Here is a 15,469-nt window from a genome sequence, read left to right as displayed (position 1 = left end):
GGGATCTGAGGATGGGGAAACGGGAAGTGTTAGGGATCTGAGGATGGGGAAACAGGGGAAATGTTAGGGATCTGAGGATGGGGAAACAGGGGAAGTGTTAGGGATCTGAGGTTGGGGAACAGGGGAAGTGTTAGGGATCTGAGGATGGGGAACAGGGGAAGTGTTGGGGATCTGAGGATGGGGAAATGGGAAGTGTTAGGGATCTGAGGTTGGGAGAAATGGGAAGTGTTAGGGATCTGAGGATGGGGAAACGGGGGAAGTGTTAGGGATCTGAGGATGGGGAAACAGGGAAAGTGTTAGGGATCTGAGGATAGGAAACGGGAAGTGTTAGGGATCTGAGGATGGGAAACGGGAAGTGTTAGGGATCTGAGGATGGGAAACGGGAAGTGTTAGGGATCTGAGGATGGGGGAAACGGGAAGTGTTAGGGATCTGAGGATGGGGAACAGGGGAAGTGTTCGGGATCTGAGGATTGGGGAAATGGGAAGTGTTTGGGATCTGAGGATGGGGAAACAGGGAGTATGGGACAGCATTATTTCTTCTTTCACTTCTTCAGAGCTGTTCGTAGGAGGTTGAGGGTGGGAGGGTGAGGCTGTGGGCCCATGGGAATGGCTGTGAATTGTTGAATATTTTCTCCTGTGGAGGATACCGGTGACCATCTCACTTAAGCCTCAGAATAGTCCTCCCATTTAACGAGAAGGCAGACATGGAACGACCTGCCCGAGTTTATAAGAGCTTGTCACTGGGGTTTCTGGACCTCAAGTCTGATCTTAACTGAAGGCTTGAATCTCTCTTCTGATTTTCTTGGGTTATTGGTTCTATGGAATAGATTTTGCTAGTGGGAAAGTCTGTTTCTTATTTTTATCAAGTCTTTTTCATTTGCCATTGTTTTTATGAATTAAGAATCAGTCATAAATCTAGAAAAACAATTTGGCCTTTTCTGGTTCACCTAACTGTTATGACCTCTGCCTGTCATGGGCGTGGCATGGCCTGGCTGCTTCCTGTCTCAGCACTGGAGACCCTCTGTGGCGTGGAGAGGCTGTTGAGGAGACCCAGGAGGTTTGGGAGGTGCCTGCGGTCCCCCTTCTGTGATGATGCCCTGGCTCCACTGCTGTATAGGAATTGAAAGTGTGACTGCAGGGTGCTGCCTTTGCCAGGGTCTCAAACTCTGGGTTACCATATACCTTCCTTCCTAGAATGGTGTCCTTGAAGCAAGCCGCCTCTGGGATAACATGCGGAAGCTGGGGGAGTGCACAGAAGAGGCGTACCAGATGACTCATGACGGTAGGCAGCTGCCGGATGGCGGGGACTGGCAAGTGGGACTGCTTTCCTGGAGTTACAACTTCTGCCTCTCTCCTTATTTTAGGCTACTTGAAACTCTGGCAGCTGAGTAAGCCTTTGCTGGCCTCTTTTGACGCCATCTTTGTGGATGAGGCCCAGGACTGCACACCAGGTGATACGCTGTTCAGGACATCAGTAGTCTCAAATACGTAGAAACAGCACTATGATTATGTAAGAGGACACCTGTGTGAACTAAGTTGATTATTCTTATTTGTGATAAAGAAGAGGATCTTCTTAATCACCTTAGGATTTCAAGCTGCCCCTTGCCCTCACCCAAGCAGATTTCTCTGTCACCATAGGTTTTACTTAGGTTGTTCTTAACATGTTGACCAAGTTGTAGACCCGCAGACGATAGGGATCTAGATTCATGCTCAGTGGGAAGAGATCGTCCATTGAGAGGGAAAAGCTTGTGTTGTTTGTTTCTCAAGTGGCTAAGAGAGAACAGACAGTGTTAATGAGTCTGACTTTGTAGGTCAATTTCGAGTGCTGTAACATTAAAGACAATTTGCCTCATTTTAGATTTGCCTGTGTTGTTTTCTTAAGTTCCAACAGTTCATCCAGGGCGAAACATAATCTGCATTCCTAGGACCAGAAACTGTTTCTTTTGTCCATTATAAAATAGCTGCTTTTGAGGGAGTGTGCCTGTCCTGCAGGAAAAGGCGACCTTGAGGTCCAGGGTGCCCTGGCTTAGCTTCACGGAAGTGTTTTGTCCTTTTCTTTTTGCTGCCTGAGGTGGAGGCCTCAAGGTTTCTCACTTTTCCTCTCATTGGTTACAGCTATCATGAACATAGTTCTGTCTCAGCCATGTGGGAAAATCTTTGTAGGGGACCCGCACCAGCAGATCTATACCTTCCGGGGTGCGGTCAACGCCCTGTTCACAGTGCCCCACACCCACGTCTTCTATCTCACGCAGGTAAGTGCACGCTCTGCATCGGAGCCATTTCTTCTCCCTCCCAGTGTCTTGCGTGCTGGGCCCTGTGCAAGGTGGTATGCCAGGCTCACCAGAGCTAGCAAATCCTTGCTTCTAAGTAGTGGTTCTCAAAGTGTGGTTCTCGGGGTCTGCCAAGTCAGACTGTTTTCATAAGGGGTGCGTGCACAGCGGTCATCTGAGGAAGAGCTGCTGCGGCTGAACTGTGAACTGACGGCTGCTGCCGCCTTGTGTGTTTGTACTTAGAACAGTTGTTAGACCAGCGCTGGTTGTTCAGACTTGTGTATTTGGCACTTTTTCAAAGACGAATGAAACAAGTTGCGACTTCAGGGAAAATAACTGACAGTGTTTGTTGTCAAAAATAACATCTTTGCTTTCAAGTGAAATTAAAATTTTGGCAAACTCTCCCATAATGAATATGACAACTCACAGTGTCCTTGATTATGCGAAAAGTTTATTATGCGCTCCTTCCTTTCCAATCACATGTCTGCGTGGGGTTGAATTTTCTTCATGTGTGTCAACCAAGACAGCATATCACAGCAGACAATGCAGATGTGAACACAGGAAGCCAGCAGTCTTCTGTCATGCCAGGCATTGCAGAGATTTGCAAAAATGGAACATCGTGCCATTCTTCTTGGTGAATTTTTTCTTTGTTCTGGGAAATATATTTCAAAAGATATGTTCTTTATGTCGTCACATAAGAGGCTTTTGGCTGAGCATGGTGGCTTATGCCTGTAATCCCAGCATTTTGGGAGGCCAAGAAGGACAGATCACTTGAGGTCAGGAGTTCAATACCAGCCTGGCCAACATGGTAAAACCGTGTCTCTACTAAAAATACAAAAATTAGCCAGGCGTGGTGGCTCACGCCTGTAGTGTCAGCTACTCGAGAGGCTGAGGCAGGAGAATCACTTGAACCCAGGAGGTGGAGGTTGCAGTGAGCCGAGATTGCACCATTGTACTCCAGCCTGGGCGACACAGTGAGACTCTGTCTTTAAAAAAAAATAGTTTTGAATCGTTATTTTTAAATGAATTAAAATTTCTAATATGGTAAATATAGATAGATAGAACTCAGGTAAATAAAAGCTCTTTGGAGGCTTTTTAAGTGTGATTTTTAATTGTGAAGCATCCTGAGACCAGAAGTTTGAGAACCACTGCTTTTAAGAAACTCATTTCTACTTAGAAGAGATGTCTCGGCTGGGCATGGTGGCTCACGCCTGTAATCCCAGCACTTTGGGAGGCCAAGAAGGACAGATCACTTGAGGTCAGGAGTTCAATACCAGCCTGGCCAACATGGTAAAACCGTGTCTCTACTAAAAATACAAAAATTAGCCAGGCGTGGTGGCTCACGCCTGTAGTGTCAGCTACTCGAGAGGCTGAGGCAGGAGAATCACTTGAACCCAGGAGGTGGAGGTTGCAGTGAGCCGAGATCGCGCCACTGCACTCCACCCTGGGCGACAGAGCGAGACTCCGTCTATTAAAAAAAAAAGAAGAGATGTCTCACTTGGATGAAAGTATCAACTGTGCTGTGTTTTGTGATATTATTGAAAGTTCCGTAGATGCCTCTGTTACTCTTCCCTTGAGCTCCTGCTGCTGTGGTGATTTAGGGTAGCATCAGTGCAGAGGTGTTTTGTTCTTTTAATAGACAATATTTTTTTAGAATAGTTTCAGATTTCCAGAAAAATCGAGAGGAGAGTTCTCATATGTCCTGTACTCAGTTTCCCATTACTAACATCTTAGCGTCTTATATTCATGTGGAACACTTGTCACGATAATGAACCAACATTGATACATTATTATAGGCTGAAGTCCGTGGTTCATTTGCATTTCCTTAGTTTTGAAATAATGTCTTTTGTGACTTCAGGATCCCATCCAGTATCCCACATTACATGTAGCCATGTGTCATGAGGATTTTCTTGGCTGTAACAGTTGCTCAGACTTTCCCTATTTCTCATGTGACTTTCACAGTTTCCAGAAGTTCCAGTTAGGCATTTGTAGGCTGCCCCTGTGCTGGGATTTGTCTAATGTCTTTTCTCATGGTTAGGCTAGAGTTCTGGGTTCTGGGAGGAAGACCACAGAGGTGAAGCTCCATTTTCATCACATGCTGTCGAGGTGCATGCTGTCACCATGGCTCATGACTTGAGGTTGACCTTGACCACCTGGCTGATGTAGTGTTTGTCAGGTTTCTCCACTGTAGAGTTCCTCTTTTTTTCCATCCTTTCCCTACTGGATGCTTTGGAAGGAAGTCTCTATACACTCAAGGAGTAAGTGTCCACGAATCTTCATAAATTATTTGGAATTCTTCTGCAAAGGAGATTTGTTTCTTCTATCCCATCTATTTAAATATTCAATCATTTATCTAAATATGAACTCATGGATATTTATGTTATAATTTCAGTTATGGTTCTCTCAGAGTAGTTTTATAGTAACAAAGTAGTGTTTGTTTAAAGTCTAGTTTTCGTTTGCTATTCACCAAAGCACCTGAAGTTGTGTGGGCATGAAAACAGGCCATACACACCCTGAGTGTAGGGAAGAATGATATTTTGCCAGCTGGAGGGGTGAAGGAAGCAGGGTCTTGGGCTGAGTTCTGAAGGTTAGGAAGTGACTTTGGTAGATGCAAGTCAGACAGAAAGCAGCATGGGCTGAGGCAGGGCAACATGGGCAATGTGCAGGTGCTAGTGCTTCTGCCATGGCTGGTTGGTGCGGGGCAGTGGTTTTAAAGGTAGTGTGGAGAGGGATCTCAAAGGCAAGGGGAGAAGCCCTCCTTACCCTGTCTTAATCTTTTGTATGATTTAGACTTCACTAGATTTGATTTGGAGAAAAGGGTAGATTTGCTTAAAAGAAAACTTTACTATTTGTGTTGAGAATAACGGAAAATAAAGACTGCCGGGTTGTGAAGGGCCTAGAAAGTGAGCCTGTGAAGTTCGCTTTCCGTGCGGGGGGTCAGGAAGAACTTGTCGGGTCTGGCCTGCCCGGGCTGTGGTGGCAGTGATGGAAACGCACGGACACACCGCAGGGCGGGCTTCTGATTCCCTCTGTCTTGCTGTTTTCCAGAGTTTTCGGTTTGGTGTTGAAATAGCTTATGTGGGAGCTACTATCTTGGATGTTTGCAAGAGAGTCAGGAAAAAGACTTTGGTTGGAGGAAACCATCAGAGTAAGGCTTTGAGTTACTTTTCTCTTTTATGTTACAAAAGTTTTCGTCTTTATTTCGATTTGCCATAGAGTTTGTGCTCTCTCCCTAAAGGTGGCATTAGAGGTGACGCAAAGGGGCAAGTGGCCTTGTTGTCCCGGACCAACGCCAACGTGTTTGATGAGGCCGTTCGGGTGACGGAAGGGGAAGTCCCTTCAAGGATACATTTGATTGGGGTAAGAGTACATTTCTGTTGACCACTTCATGCACAGAAACGCTGTAGATGAACATACCCAGTGAAAATGTTCGCCTTCATTGGGATTATCATGCAAGAAAGCATTTGGGTTTTTGACTCTTTCCACCGGGCTGCACCATGGCTGGTCTGTATCCCAGGCCATTCCGATTATGCCAGTGAAACATTCCTGGAAAGGCAGACACAAGAAGGGCTGGGGACCTTAGTTTCCACTCTTTAAACAATGAATGCCCTTCTTCCCTTGACAATGCCAGTGAGGCCGCGGGTTACTGGAAGCTTTTCTGGTTGTGTGTTGTCGTTAGTGTGAGAACAGCTGAGCTGACAACACGCGGAGTACACACCTAGGCTCTAGTTCTGACTGGTCACTAACCGCGTGTGGCTGGGGGCAAGTCACAGCTTCTGTGTGCCTCATTCTCTCCACTCTGAGGTAAAATAATGCCTTGCCTTACCTGTTTCACAGGGAGTTAGAAGGATTCAGTGGCATGTTTACAGCATTTTTAACCCTGAAGCAAAGTTATATGACAAAAAGATATTCCCTCATTCATTTATGGAAATGTTTTCAAGAGCCTACTATGCATTAGGCACTCAATGAATATAGCAATGAATCCTCATCAAAAGACGTTTTAAGTTTTTTATTTATAAAGACTGTATAACAATGGTATAGAAATTTTGGAACCTAAAAAAGAACACATAATCCCAGTATTTCATATTATAGTTCTCATTTTTGCTGTTTTTGTCTTTGTCCTTATAGATGTGTATTTTTGCATAATTGCAAGTATAGGGTACCTAGAAATGGATGCTGTTTTTCACTCAACACATAGGCATATTTTCCTTCATTACTGTTTTAATGACCTTGTAGTATTTGGTCTGGTAAATAATAACATAATTTAGCTGTAGTCATTGTTGTAAGAGAGTAGTATTTTTGGAATATCATCCACACTGGCATGATGTAAAGCGAGTGGTTCTCTCTACCTCTCTTAAATCCACTTATCACCTGTACCATGTGTCATTACACGTGACCACACATCTGATTGTGGGTTATAATGTCAACTGTGTTATTCTGCCCGCTGTTTTATGTGAGTTTTATGTGAGTGTTTTACGTGTCCCTCCCTAAAAGATGTCAAGCCCTTGGAGTGTGAGGCCCTGGTCGTATCTGTCTTCTGTATGGGGCCTGGTGCTGTGTGAGTGCCAGAGCCCAGCCAGTGCTTAGCGTAGATCTGGGCTAAACAGGGCACAGTCAGGCTGTCTCCTCCAGGAGCTGACCTGTTAAAATGTAGAAGAATCTGGACCTAGAGACATTCTGTAGTTTCTTTTTTTTTTGAGACAGAGTCTTGCTCTGTCACCCAGGCTGGAGTGCGATGGCGGGATCTCGGTTCGCTGTAACCTCCACCTCCCAGTTTGAGAGATTCTCGTGCCTTGGCCTCCTGACTAGCTAAGACTATAGGTGTCTGCCACCACACCCGGCTAATTTTTGTATTTTTGATAGAGACGGGTTTCACTATGTTGGCCAGGCTGGTCTTGAACTCCTGGCCTCAAGTAATCCACCCACCTCAGCCTCCCAAAATGCGGGGATGACAGGTGTGAGCCACCGTGCCCAGCCTGTAGTTCTTTTCTCACAAGAAACAGTGGTAAATGTGCATGCCAAGCACTTTGTGTTCAGGCACCGTTTGTATTCTTTAGAATCGTCTCAGGTTCCTGGAAGGTGCTTAACTTGCCTTTTTATTGATGCGAAAGCAGCGTGCAGCTATAGATCTTGCCTTTTTAAAAAGAGTAGGAAGAGTTTGAGGCAGCAGCGGTATCTTAGAATGGGAGGGTTCAGGCCACGTGGCAGCCTCGCGCTTTCTGCTTCATGAAGTTTCCTGCTTGCCGCCTGTGCTTTGGGTGTAACTCAAGATCCATTTCCAAGAAACCATCTCATTTCAAAACCCCATCCCTGTATTTGCTTTATTTTGTTTTGTTGAAGCAACAACAAGCAAAACAAAACACAACAAAAAAACAAAAATCCCACCAAAAAACTTTTTCAGGGGATTAAATCATTTGGATTGGACAGAATCATTGATATTTGGATCCTTCTTCAGCCAGAGGAAGAACGGAGGAAACGTGAGTACCCGCCTGGCCTTGGTGCATTGGAAGGAAGCACCCAAGGGACAGGGACAAGAAAGAAGCAGGCCCGGTCTGAGTCAGGGACTCGTTTCCCTCCAGAGAAGGGAGAGCTAGAGCTCTCTTCCCATGAAGAGGGGGGTGCCTCAGGCCTCCTGTTTTCATAGGTACTGACAGACTTTTCCAGATCCTCCCCACAGGAGCCTCAGTCTCTTTCCAACACTGGTCCCATAGGCTGTCTTCCCCTGCATCTTTCTGTCTGCCTGGGCCACTTTATACGTTGTACACTTCCACGTGGGCCCCAAGTGGTAGTGTCAGACATTTCTATAGCGCTTTTCTTTTCCTGTTGACTGCGCTATTTCAAATCCCTGTGAAGTAGGTGAGGATCTTGAGCCTAGGGTTTTGCTCCTCAGTCGGAGACGGAGAGGCCACTGCACTGCACTGACTTGCCCAGGGACACACAGCGAGTTAGTGATGCAGTCAGGCCTGGAACCTGGGTCTCCCCACTTTAAGACCGTCCGCTCTTGTGCGGCTGCTTAGGAACGTGCAGCACCTGCCACCATCTGTGAGTGGAGCTTGTGTCACCTTAACCTGTGCGTGTGTTCTCCTTAGAAAACCTCGTCATTAAAGACAGATTTATCAGAAGATGGGTGCACAAAGAAGGCTTTAGTGGCTTCAAGAGGTATGTGACCGCTGCGGAGGACAAGGAGCTCGAAGCCAAGATCGCAGTTGTTGAAAAGTATAACATCAGGATTCCAGAGCTGGTGCAAAGGATAGAAAAATGCCATATAGAAGATTTGGACTTTGCAGGTAAGGGAAACAGTTGGTTTTTACCTTCCCTCTAGGAGGAGGAGCAGATGGTCTGCTGCTGTTTTTTTTTGTTTTGAGACAGAGTCTTGCTCTGTTGCCCAGGCTGGAGTGCAGTGGCATGATCTTGGCTCACTGCAGTGTCCCCCTCCTGGGTTCAAGCAATTCTCCTGCCTCAGCCTCCTGAGGAGCTGGGACTACAGGCGCCGCCACCTCGCCTGGCTAGTTTTTGTATTTTTAGTAGAGATGGAGTCTCGCCATGTTGGCCAGGCTGCTCTTGAACTCCCAACCTCAGGTAATCCACCCACCTCGACCTCCCAAAGTGCTGGAATTACAGATGTGAGCCACCGCGCCTGGCCTCTTCTGCTGTTTTCTTCCCTGTGTGAAATATCTTTGAGCAAAGATGGCTTTATTGCTTAAGGGAGAGGGGAGCAGGGTTCTGGTTCTTCCTCAGGGGCTCTTTATTTCTGTTCTACTTTCAAGCCCGTAGAATGGGATTTTCTAGTCCCAGGTCTGCCACGTGTAATGTCAGGCAAGCCGTGCAGCCCTTTTCTGGGCTCTGTCCCTTCATGTGTTAGATCCAGAGGGTGGGTAGAGCCACTCTGGCCTCTGGGATGTGATTCTGAGAGGCACTAACTCCTGCAACTAATTTTCAGCTTCTCTCCTCATCTTTTTCTTTTTTCTGTTCCCGACAGTTGTTTCCTCTTTCCCCCTTTTCCCACAAAACTGCACTTAGGCAAGAACTGTTCGAGTTCAGAGTCAAGTGGGAAGCATGTATGTTTTTGTCATCTCGTTTCTTTGCCTTTGAAGCCCCGTCTAACGTGTGCTGTGTTTTTATCCTAGAGTACATTCTGGGCACTGTGCACAAAGCCAAAGGCCTGGAGTTTGACACTGTGCATGTTTTGGATGATTTTGTGAAAGTGCCTTGTGCCCGGCATAACCTGCCCCAGCTTCCCCACTTCAGAGTTGGTAAGAGGTGGCCGGGTAGTGTCAGGTGCTGTTGTAGTGAGTGGTGACTGAATTGTTCCTTTTCACTGCCTTGTTGTTTGTTGGATGCTGTGGCCTCCTGGTAGGGCACTTCTGGAAAAACAGAACCACAAAACACCTCCTAGTCTTAAACTTTTGATTCTTATACTGTGGTTTTTTAAAAAACAAAACTTCCCCAAGGCGCACCCCTCTGGGGGCTGCGTGTGGGGTGATGATATTTGTGGTGGCCCTGTGAGCCCCGCGCTGCTCTCAGCTCCAGGTTTTTCACCATCAGACTTTGAGTCTCCAGCCTCATGAAAGCTTTAACGTATAGTTTACTTGCTTACCAAGTAATTCCTTTAATTAATTCCTCTTCATTTATTAAAGAGATAAGAAAGTCACAAAAGGAGAAGTAGTAAGCATTCTGTATCATTTGTCTGTTTTTTGTTTGTTTTTTGTTTTTTTGGTACAGATGGGGGTCTCACTATGTTGCTCAGGCTGGTCTCAAACTCCTGGGCTCAAGCAATCCTCCCACATCAGCCTCCCAAAGTGTTGGGATTGCAGGCGTGAGCCACCACAGACATTTGTCTGCTTTGTTGTTGTTGTTGCTATTGTTGTTGTTGTTATTATTATTATTTTGAGATGGAGTCTCACTCTGTCACCCAGGCTGTAGCGCAGTCGTGCGATCTCGGCTCACTGCAATCTCCACCTTCCGGGTTCAAGCGATTCTCCTGCCTCAGAGTAATTGGGACTACAGGCGCGTGCCACCATGCCCGGCTAATTTTTGTGTTTTAGTAGAGACGGGGTTTCGCCATGTTGGCCAGGCTGGTCTCAATCTCCTGACCTCAGGTGATCCACCCACCTCGGCCTCCCAAAGTGCTGGGATTATAGGTGTGAGCCACTGTGCCTGGCCTTGTCTGCTTTGTAATAAATTTATACTCAAGGCTGCTTTGTAATAAATTTGTACTCTGAGCATCAGTGCTGTTGCTTTGATTTTAAATCTTAGAATAAAACCGTTTGAAATTTATGTACAAACAAACAAAGCTGTCTGTTAACTGTAGGTTGGAAATTTGGGGCCTAGCACACATTGGCATGCTGAAAATGGAAACCACAGCATTCGTGACTGCTGGCGAATATAGAACATGATTTGGAGTGGAGAGAGGAAGGGAGGCGGCCATGGAGAAGTTTACTATAGTACCACCTTTTTCGCCCTTCTGGTTTACATGTTTACAAATGTAATTTTTTGGAGAACATGTAATTTACATGCCACACAACCCACCCATCCAAAGTGTACAGTTCCGCAGCTTTTTGCACGCTGTTGGGTCTGCTGCTCTTTGTTGAGTTCCTGCCATTGTGTGGTGAATCGAGATGGGAGATGAGAGGTGCGGTTGGGCAGCACAGACACACAGCACACAGCACACAGCACACCTGTGTGTCCTCCTTGTTGTCCCGTGACAGTGTCAGGCATTTCCAATGGGAGTCTGGCAGTCCAGAGGCAGTGTAAGGAAATGGAAAGAGACAAGCAGACTCGGTCCAGCTCCCAGGCCCTTGATTAGCCAAGGCCTTGTTTGTAGGAGTGACTTAACCTGTCTAAGCCTCGGTTTCCCCAGCTGTCTCATGGGCTTTTTGTGAGAACTGGCATAATGACTGTAAACAGCCATCTGGCACGTTGCGGGTGTCGAATAACCAATTAACACATTCCCAGGATTTACGTAGCAGGACTAAATAAAACCCAGTATTTTGTGCCACTAGTCTGCTGGGATTTGGTTTGTTTTTGGAACTGGCATTTGTAGGAAAATTTTGTATTTACAGCCAACAAATGTTGAGTGGTTTTCTGCAGGGAATGGATGGGGGCTAGTAAACATTTAGATGAGACATAAGGTTTTGTAAGCTTTTGTAAGGCTTTTTAGTTGAATTTTTTCCCCTTTACTTTGTTTAGAGTCATTTTCTGAGGATGAATGGAATTTACTGTATGTTGCAGTAACTCGAGCCAAGAAGCGTCTCATCATGACCAAATCATTGGAAAACATTTTGACTTTGGCTGGGGTAAGCGGAACGGGCAGCATGAGCTAACTTGATGCCATTGAATGTTATTTAGTCTGCATGAGGGGCTGACCTGGAGCCTTCAGAGGCCCTCGGATCAGGATCCTGGGTTGGAAGAGAAACGCTGCTTGCATGTGCAAAGGCCGACGACCAGTATAAGAAGTGTTCTAACCAAGGAAACAAAAATGTGGTTCTTTTCTAAGTCATTTCCTAAATCAGTTTAAAAAGCTCTGTTTAAGATACCAGCAGTGGGCCAGGCACAGTGGCTCACGCCTGTAATCCCAGCACTTTGAGAGGCTGAGGCGGGCGGATCACTTGAGGTCAGGGGTTTGAGACCAGCCTGGCCAACATGGTGAAACCCCATCTCTACTAAAAATACAAAAATTAGCCAGATGTGGTGGCATGCATCTGTAATTCCAGCTACTCGGGAGGCTGAGGCAGGAGAATCACTTGAACCTGGGAGGCAGAGGTTGCAGGGACCCAAGATGGCATCACTGCATTCTAACCTGGGCGACAGAGCGAGACTCTGTCTCAAAAAAAAGATACCGGCAGTGGTCATGTATTTCTTAATTTCTCCCTTACTCAATTAGTTCTTTTTTTTTTCTTTTTTTTGGTCTGAGACAGGATCTCACTGTGTCACCCAGGCTGGAGTGCAGTGGCACAGTCATCACTCACTGTAACCTCCTCAAACTCCTGGGCTTAAGTGATTATCTTACCTCAGCCTCCTGAGTAACTGGGACTACAGGCGCATGCCGCCATACCTGACTAGTTTTTAATTTTTTTTTCTAGAGATGGGTTCTTGCTGTATTGCCCAGGCTGATCTCGAACTCCTGGCTAAAGTGATCCTCCTGCCTCAGCCTCCCAAAGTGCTGGAGTTACAGGTGTTAGCCACCTTGCTTGGCCCCTATACTCAATATTCATAGGGAAAAAATGCCAGGAAGGTTTTGTGCACCCAGCCTTCCTCCCTCTCACTCTTTAGTCCGTTTTGAAATGGCATCTGCTGCTGCTACCAATAGACATTTCAGAAGAACACATCCTTGCCGGGGAGAGTAAGTGTTCAGGTACCTGGCCTTTGTCACAGACATGTGGAAAAGTGAGCTGGTCAGCACTCACTCTTTACCCTTCCCACATACCACCTTCTCACACTCTACTTATTTTTATCTCTTTTTCTGCCTAAACAGCTGGAGTATAAACCATTTAGTCTTTTCAACCCGTCAGAAACTAGAACAGAAATTTGAGCTAATAGTTACTACTTAGTCCATCTCTCCCTGAACCCAAGATATTTAAGCCTGAAACCTAAAACTTAAGTGTAAAAGTTAATATAAATACTCTTTCTTGCTTAGCTGTCTCCAAAACAAAGATTGTGTGTAGCAGGATGGTTTATTCTCAGTTCCATATTGCCTACTGTCATGGGGTGAGCCATGCCATACTGCCATACGTGCTCTGGGGTTGAACCACAGGGTGCAGGCAGGGTGGGCGGTCACCACTTTTGAGTAAATGATATTCAACTCTCAGAGGTATTAAGTGTAGTAGATCCCTGATGCTCATAATGGAGTATTTATCGAGGGCCTAACACTTGCCAAGCACCTTTCTGGGTACTGGGGCATAACAGTGGGCAGGGAAATTCCTGCCCTCATAGAGCCCATCCAGGTGGGGAGACGGACAAGAAAGTGAACAAATAGGATTTCTCTTCACATTTTTGAGGAAGATAATATCAAAACTTAAAAGGGAGAAGCTTTGCAAATAAATACTCTACAATGACTCATCAGAGGGCAAAAGCTTCTTGCATAAAACTGATTAGCTTGCATATTTATCACATTTTTTGTGTCTCCTTTGTCATTTTTCCTCCAGGCCTTTGTTAGGTAGACTGACTTGGCCATAGGAATGTTTCCAGAATTTGAAATCTGATGCATTTTTCCCAAAGCAACTTTTTACCTGGGCTTCACTGAGTGCAACAGCTTAAGTGTCAGAGCTTAGAACTGAAGCCCTTTTTCTTTGGTTGCATCTTTACTGGCACATGGATCGTCTTTTCTGCAAAGGGCCAGGCAGCAAAGATTTCAGGCTGTGTAAGTCACATGATCTCTGTTGCAGCTACCCAGCCCCGCTGCTGTAATGCGAGAGTCCCTGTTGACAGTACATTAGCGAACAAGTGTGGCTGTGTTCCAATAAAATGGATTCACAGAAACAGGCATTGTTTGGATGTGGCCCATGTGTACTTTGCTGACCTCTGGTTTAAAGAAAAGTGTGACCTTAAAAAATCTCTAAACCAGTATCCCCAGGAGTTAAGCATAATAAATCATTATGTACAGATGAACTCTACCTACACAAACATTTTTGCATCAACTTTGATTTATAAGTGCTCTTTTAGACCCTCTAGTATGGTTTTCTCATGGAAGTCGTGTTACAGAAGTGGTCAGGCCTGTAACAAAACCACGTTGTCAATTGGTAGAAATGTGCGGGGTATTACCGAGCAGTGATACCATCTCACAAACACGGGCTACACGGGACTTTTCATTTTTGCTTATGAAAATTTTAAGACATTAAAAAGTAAAGCAACACACTGAACACTCATATACAAATACTCATGTACATATACCTATATGTACACATCTCCAAGAAATAGGTACTTTTTTTTCCCATAACTACCGTGCCATTTTCATATTTTATATTATAATATGTGGCCTCGCCTACCCAATCCATGCTTATGCTTTTATGATTGTCTCAGAAATGCTTTTTTACAGTTGATTTGTTCAAGTCAGAGTCCAAACCAACATTTGATTGCTTGTCTCTTAAGTTACTTAATAGAGAGCTGTGCGGGACTCCCTCCCCACTTCTCCCATGCTCTTGTCTCATTGCAGAAACTGGCTCATTCATCCTATAGAGCGTTCCCATTCTTAGTTTGCTTCCTGGCGTGGTTGTGTAACTTGTTCTGCCATTGCCTGTCCTGGCTTTCCAGTAACTGGAAGTTAGCTGTAGAGGCTTGATTAGATTCAAGCCTGCGTCTCTGGCAGGCTTACCCCATGGGAGGCCGGAGCGGGCTGTGTGCTTTGCCACATAAGGAGGCTCACGGGAGCGGGTTGGTTTTTCACTGTTAGTGATGCTGATTGCTCATCTTTTGAAGAGGCACAGCTAGGAAATGTGTCTTTTTGAAAAGAAAGAAAAAAACCAGTGATTCATACTGATAATTCCAATCCCAGTTTTTAAACTTTATTTGTTTGAAAGAGACAGGGCCTCACTCTGTTGCCCAGGCTTTAGTGCAGTGGCACGATCATGGCTCACTACAGCCTCAACCTCCTGGGCTTAGGCGCAGTCCTCCCACCTCAGCCTCCCACGTAGCTGGGAACACAGACGTGCACCATCACACCTGGCTGGTGTTTGTTTGTTTGTTTGTTCTTTTGTTTTGTAGAGACAGTGTCTCACTATGTTGCCCCGGCTGGTCTTGAACTCCTGGGCTTAAGTGATCCTCCCACCTCAGCCTCCCAAAGTTCTGGGATTACAGGTGTGACACCAGGCAAATTTCAGTATTTCGTTGTTAAATATAACACAAATATAAAAAACAGCATAGTGCAGTTTAAAATGATGATGTTGCGAGCATCCACCAGATGAGAAGATGGGATCTGCCAGCCATCACAGAGCTGTCCTGGTGGCCCCTGGCCATCGTGACACCCCCCCACCGCCCCCGCTTTCTGAGGGTAACTGCCATCTCAGCAGATAGGCACTACCTTGCTTTGTTGCACGGCTGCGCCTTTGCTATTTATTTTTTAACCAGGTATGCACTGCCATCAGTAAGTGCTGAAAAATGATACTTTTTACACATGTTCTCTTCATTCTCCTGGGTTTCAAAAACTGCACTGTATCTGCATTATCAGAGGCTTTAGCCCTTCACACGTTCAGCCCTCATGAATT

The 15,469-nt window shown here is 45.7% G+C and overlaps 1 protein-coding gene across 1 annotated transcript in view; it reads left to right on the top strand.

The window, feature by feature from the left end:
* The window catches only part of FBXO18 (F-box protein, helicase, 18), a 51,296-nt gene that overhangs the window by 26,244 nt on the left and 9,583 nt on the right, over nucleotides 1–15,469 (top strand). The window contains 9 exon segments of the mRNA XM_011974920.1: nucleotides 1,195–1,282; nucleotides 1,365–1,451; nucleotides 2,116–2,252; nucleotides 5,319–5,418; nucleotides 5,509–5,630; nucleotides 7,672–7,747; nucleotides 8,360–8,557; nucleotides 9,398–9,523; nucleotides 11,460–11,566. Coding sequence (XP_011830310.1) covers nucleotides 1,195–1,282; nucleotides 1,365–1,451; nucleotides 2,116–2,252; nucleotides 5,319–5,418; nucleotides 5,509–5,630; nucleotides 7,672–7,747; nucleotides 8,360–8,557; nucleotides 9,398–9,523; nucleotides 11,460–11,566 — 1,041 coding nt within the window.

The sequence above is a fragment of the Mandrillus leucophaeus genome, unplaced genomic scaffold (assembly GCF_000951045.1).
Source record: "Mandrillus leucophaeus isolate KB7577 unplaced genomic scaffold, Mleu.le_1.0 Scaffold15, whole genome shotgun sequence".
Classification (NCBI taxonomy): Eukaryota; Metazoa; Chordata; class Mammalia; order Primates; family Cercopithecidae; genus Mandrillus; species Mandrillus leucophaeus.
The sequence above is the reverse complement of the archived record's forward strand: the minus strand, read 5'-3'. Positions and strand labels throughout refer to the sequence as shown.